General features: G+C 33.9%; 1 protein-coding gene across 1 annotated transcript; it reads right to left on the bottom strand.

The window, feature by feature from the left end:
- Positions 1-1669: 1669 nt before the first annotated feature.
- LOC105435100 (CDT1-like protein a, chloroplastic) lies at positions 1670-4994 on the bottom strand. The gene is made up of 7 exons (XM_031881660.1): positions 4596-4994; positions 4358-4477; positions 3686-3905; positions 2569-3330; positions 2255-2450; positions 2071-2164; positions 1670-1962 (listed from the first exon to the last, which is right to left on the bottom strand). Exons 1-7 carry the CDS (start codon positions 4943-4945, stop codon positions 1905-1907), a joined length of 1800 nt encoding a protein of 599 aa, XP_031737520.1. The 5' UTR covers positions 4946-4994; the 3' UTR covers positions 1670-1904.
- Positions 4995-6000: the final 1006 nt, after the last annotated feature.

The following is a 6000-nucleotide window of genomic DNA, read 5'->3' as shown; positions in this document are numbered from 1 at the left end:
TTAACATGCATAAACTACCTTAAGTAAACAAAATTAGGGTATATGGAAAAACTTACCTTCGTAGTTTTCCGTTTCTTGTAATCTTCTCACGAACTCGAACCGAAGACCATCACTAGAGTTTACTAACTATTCTTTGAACTTATTAAAACCAAGTTGTGGGTCCTCTTAAGTGAAGGAAATAGGGAAAGAATGATGGAAATTGGAAGTTAGGAATTGAGTTTGAGATTTGGGAGAGAGATAATTTGGCATTAATTTTGTAAAATAAAAAATATCAAAACCATCAAAAGTCTTTCAATATTTGAAATAACCCCTTTCAATAACATAAATAATTACAAAAATGCATGTAATTGATTCACCAAATCTCAACACCTAACATTCCACTAACCATTACTGGAACTTAGTGTGCTAGATGTTTACATCTCACGTAGCCAATAATTATCCAAAAGCAACATGGTCATTTGAACATTTAAGTCAAAGTCAAACTTTGGCGTTTTACTATTTTGTCCTTTTTGACTAATTTTGACCTCTCGAGCATGAATTTAAATTCATTTTATAGAAATTCAAATGCATATAAAGTCGATCAAATTTAAATTCATTTTTTGAAAGTCAGAAGTCAACATTTTGACTTTTTACAACTTTGACCATTTCCATCCATTACAAGCTTTCGAATATGACTTCTATTCATATTTTAAATATATAAATCAAAGTTAAATATAAAGCTCTAACTCAAACTGATAACTAACGGCTATATCACATATATTCGTCAGTTTTTCTCTATTTACCTAATTCAAACAATTTGATTCCAATATATTGTTCTAAGTTAATTCCATATGAGCTCATATGAGAAACTGTTGACCTATAGATCATGCACTACAACAATTCAAGATTAACTAGCTAACCTCTTTTAAACTAAGTTAATCAACATTATTTAACTACGAGTTATTCTACTAAAGTCTCATAGTTGCACTCCTCTCGCTATAGATCCATTTCATATAACTGTGATTAGTAACTTAATCCTTTAATTTGGTCAAAATATCATTTTACTTCCAAGACTACACCTTACTCCTTAAGTCCAACTTATCCACTAGTTTAAGGCCCAACCTGTAAAGAAAGAAAAGCTCACCAAACTAGAACATCACCACCGTTGGATGCCATTTATGAGAAATACACTAACACAAGTTCTAACAATAAATCTAGCTCCTCCTCAATTTCAGTTATGAATATAACACAAGGAAAATATATATAATCATAACTTTTAAGTTACTGATATGCGAATTTTATAGCTTTTTTAAAATACCATTTTATAAATAAATTAACTTAAAATTTTAATTTAATAAATAAATATTAAAATATTTTTTTAATTATTAACTTAATTGTCAAATTTTAATTGATTTTAAATAAAAATAATAACAATAAACAAGAAAAGTTTACTCGTGGGAATTCCCAACCCGGGAGACCCAGACCAAGACCCTACCACGTGAACGGGCAGAAAATCTTCCACGTTAATGGTGATGGGGAGGGGAATGTGGGCTTAAACCTAGCCCGATACCATTGCCAACCCTATTCATATACGTCCTGTGGTTTTAGGGTGTGGCACTAACCAATAAATAGATGCTTACAACCAATTGAAATCTGTTATCATTTGAAAAACGTAGTAAACTTGTGACACTTCGGAAGAAATTCTTGTTGTTATCTATCATCTACCTTACAAAATTACAATAAGTTAACAAATAGGATTTATCAAAGAGCAAGAGATCAATCAGAAAAAAAAACTGCGGATTCGGTTAGATATTTTTGTTTTTGTTATAATTACATCATCGATTATACAATTTAGAGAGGCTATGAGCTTCGTCGTTTCAATTGTGTCTACTAAGACAAAAAGGTTGATAAACTTCTCGACTCCTTCACTTAGCTTCTTTGAGCCGAACACTAACCGATTCAACATTTGACAATTTATTGATGCTGAAACGTAAAACCATATAAGATTTCAGTAACACTCTTTTTGTATGGAGGCAAGTAATGATTTTCCAAACTTCAAAGTTAAAATAGTGTAAAGAAAGAAAAACTCACCAAACTAGCACATCACCACCATTGGATGCCAATTTCTGAGAAATCCAGTCGGGTACGAGTTCAAACAACAAATCTAGCTGCTCTTCAACTTCTCCTATGAGTATAACACAAGAAATGGATCAGCTCCAAACAACTAAAGCAATTTTGAATCAACTTTAAAACAGGTGTATATGTTTTTGCTTACTCCTGTCAAGGATATCAACACTTCCAGTGATTATTTTGTTTAATAGCTCCTCCCTTTTAACAACTGTACGCTTGTGGTACAAGAAGAAGATAGCATTGAAGAGTTTTGGCAGGTTAGCGATCAGTTTCTGTCGCCTCTTAGCTTGTGTTATTGCTGGCATTTGCTCTTCTTTGATCTTTCTTTCTTTCTCTCTAATCTGCAAATTGAGAACACAAGAAATTGTTAAACATTCGGTTATATTTGATTGCTGCACATGGTGGTTTAAATCAGCACAAACTAAGAGATAGATGCTTTTTACGAGGGAATGGTCATACCGATTGCACAAGGCTCTCAGATAGAACATCTAGAATGTCATTGTCGAGTGAAACATCTATCTCATCTTTGTTTTTATCTTCCTTTGTGGGAGTGTCAAATACAAGTGATCTTGAACGAGGTGGACGTCTCACTAATTTGTTTGTCGAGTAGGAAAAATCGTCATCCGGAGTCATGGAACTTCGTTTTGGTGGAGCCATTGCAGGTGTGCTAGCCATCAGCTGATCCGAGGTTGAAACAAACTTTACAGGAGTTGAATCTATATCATTAACTTTGGCAGATTGACCATCTTCTTTTCTCATGGTTACTATTCCTACCATATTACTGGGAGTTGTGGGATTTGGCAATGACAAAGAGCAAATTGGAGAAGCATAATTTTCAAGACAATGTAAGTTAGAGGTTGAGTTGGAAGATAGTTTAATTGGGGAGGAAGGTTTAGTTGAAGACGCATCAAAAGTTTGCACGTCGATATTTACAGCTTTTTGAGAGAAAAGCCGGCTAACTGGTGAAAAATGAGATAACCCAAATAATTCCTTCTGTTTATTTGGGCCATGACCAGTCATGGTAGATTTAATTATCCGAAAACCTTGATTGTTCTCTGAATGATGATTAGAGGGAATGTCTTCTGCTGATGGCAATGGTTGCTCAGGTGCTAGTTGCTCAATTGATGTCTTGACAGAGGATAACGAGTTGGTTTCCGGGAAAAGATTTAGGCTTCTGAAATTGAATGGATTTGGCAGAGAATCCTTTGGAATATCGTCAATCTGAATACAGAAGCATACCTTAGAACATTGAAAATTTGAAGGTCTAGAAAAACCCATAAAACCAAAATATTTGAAAAGGAATGAGTTTCAAAATAAAAGAGAAAAATCAAGCCATCGCGAGTGGGCATGATGCAAATGATAACAATAAACTTCTATGATCAGAATGCTACAATTCATTGTTATACCACCAACTTTATTCCCAATTCTAAACTATAAAATTTGAGAAAAGCAACAACCAGCAAGCATCAACATAGTTTGTTTCTTCAAGTCCGGTTGAAAAAAGAGCAAGAACTAGCAATGACATATAGAGGGCCCACAAGTTTTCACATTTCCGGCCAAGAAAATGGTGACATACCTCTGGATGGGAACTCACAAATTCTGAAAGACGTGTCCTAAACAACTTCCTCAACTGCATATACTGGTCCTCCTTACTCTCTAGGACACCAAAATTGAAAGATATATGAAGATCTGGCTTCATACAGCTGGTACGCTCATCAAAGACCACAACTTTCTTAAGCATAATTGCTTCAGGTAAAATAAACTTCAATTGAGCCAAATGACTGTATGAAAACCTCCTGCAATCATAGCCATCAAATTTAGAATAAAAAAACACAGCATAACCTCCGGAGATACTCTTCTTCAGTCATATAAGAAGTCTAAGAAGTATGTGCCACAAAATTGAGTAAAACTAGAGGGATTAAACCTCGCCAACACAAAATTACAAATTTTATGAGGCTCAACATATAGCAAGAAAAATACAGTTGCAGTTTGCAAAATAAATTAAAAAAAACCATATATGCAGACCAAGATCCATATTTTTTTTGTTGTACTTAATTGTTTGTCATTACAACAAGCAGGATTCTTTATTTCTTTTACAAGCTAACAATAACAAAATTCATAAACTTCTTCAATTTACTTAGTCATGCAGCCAGATAGATAATTGGAGAATTACTATATTAATCTACAGTATCAACAAATAAATGGATGGAGTGAAAAGGCGATGTAGAAGGCAGAATAAGTAGAGTACCTATCAGTGAGGACTTCAATCTTAGTGCAAACGCTAGAGAAGTTGGAGGCTACACCTTTAAATCGTAACAACCGCATTGCAGAATCCAAGCAATCAAAGAACTTACACAGCAGCTCAAATCTGCAAAACACCAAAGTAACAAAACTTATTCACCAAACATTCAAAGTATATAAAAAATAAAAAAAAAAAACAGCCAACGATAAACAAAATGTCAAGATCAAAAAACAAAAAGACTTACTTTTCAGGAAATTTATTGGACTTATTATCAACACAAGTCTTGGATCTACTAGATTGACTTTCAGTTGACCACGAATCCATCTGTCTTCTAACTAATTTACTCCCTCTAGTGGTCAGATCATGATGCAACTGACGATTAGATTCATGGACGCTCTGAGCAGCTTGTTTAACCTCTTTAATGGAAAGCGCAACCTTCCGTTTCCTATTTCGCTCCACCGGCTTCTCCGGCGTCCTGGAGCTTAAAGATTGCGGATCCTTGAGCAATGATGAGGAGTTGGAGCCCAAATTTTTCTTCGATTTGAAGGGTAAAGTTGATGAACGAGAAGAAATCTTGTTTGAAGCGTCCGCCATTGTTACAGACTAAGAGTAAAGGAGAAATCGACGATGTTAGGGTAGAAAAATCTGAAGGGTTTAATATATGGAAGAATAGTAGCAGATTGCCACGTGGTCTCCCGCCAAAATAACCCGTTCGTTCCCGCGAAAATGTTCTAACTTGTTTGGGAGCTGGATTAGTCTAAACCGGAATAGGGTATTGAAGACTTGCACTGGATTTATTTTTTTAAGGTTAAATAAGGATAATTATGAATAAATTTGTAATTTAAAAAAAAAAAACATGAAAACAAACAAAAATAACCCTTATGTTTAAATCTTAAACCCTAGTGTATTTATTCTTTAACCCTAAACAAAAAATAACTTGGATACGTCATTAGAGCTTTAAAGAATGTATTTATAGAGGATTTAATCCATAGCGTATCTTAACCCTATTCAATTATTAGTATATAAGTTTTAAGTTAGGATAAAATCTTATTCTTATTTATTATTTTGTATTAACTTCATTTCTTAACAAAAAAATCACCCACAACACAGGACACTAAACTAATAGTGTTACTAATAGTCAAAAGCAAGAGATCAATTAAAACAAAAAATTTGCCAATTAGAAATTTGGTACTCTTCCGTCTTTCTTATAATTTACATTATAAAGGCTGTGAGTTTCTCATTTCAACTGTCGCTATGCTAGATGCTGAGAAAACAATTAGGTGGATAAACTCCTCAACTTCTTCCTTTAGCTTTTTAAGTCAAACACCAATCCATTCAGCATTCGACCAAATTATTGATGCTGAAGTATGAAACTATATAGGATTTTAGTAACACGTTTCCAAATCTGCTTGTACTGCATTCTGAGTAAGCACCATACTTGAGGATAATGTGTGGATTTCATCTTTCTTCCACCAAATCCCCAATTCAAATGTTTGTTAAGTGTCAAATTGTTTTGCAAATATGATTTCCATGTGCTTTATGGTTGTTTAATGCACAATTCGTTTTTACGATGAATCTAATTGATTTCCGAAAAAGATTCACAAGTGTTTAAAAACTTGTTTCTCTCGACAACTCGCAAAATTTGATCC

The sequence above is a fragment of the Cucumis sativus genome, chromosome 3 (genome assembly GCF_000004075.3).
Source record: "Cucumis sativus cultivar 9930 chromosome 3, Cucumber_9930_V3, whole genome shotgun sequence".
NCBI lineage: Eukaryota > Viridiplantae > Streptophyta > Magnoliopsida > Cucurbitales > Cucurbitaceae > Cucumis > Cucumis sativus.
Note: the sequence above shows the minus strand (reverse complement) of the source record. Positions and strands in the feature narration are given on the sequence as shown.

Excerpts from the sequence above, each read along its gene's own strand:
- LOC105435100 (XM_031881660.1), bottom strand. The coding sequence starts at position 4,945 with ATGGCGGACGCTTCAAACAAGATTTCTTCTCGTTCATCAACTTTACCC. Across the intron at positions 4,478-4,595 it reads TCCAATAAATTTCCTGAAAA|ATTTGAGCTGCTGTGTAAGT; the intron begins GTAAGTCTTTTT and ends GGTGTTTTGCAG. Across the intron at positions 2,451-2,568 it reads CTGAGAGCCTTGTGCAATCG|ATTAGAGAGAAAGAAAGAAA; the intron begins GTATGACCATTC and ends CTCAATTTGCAG.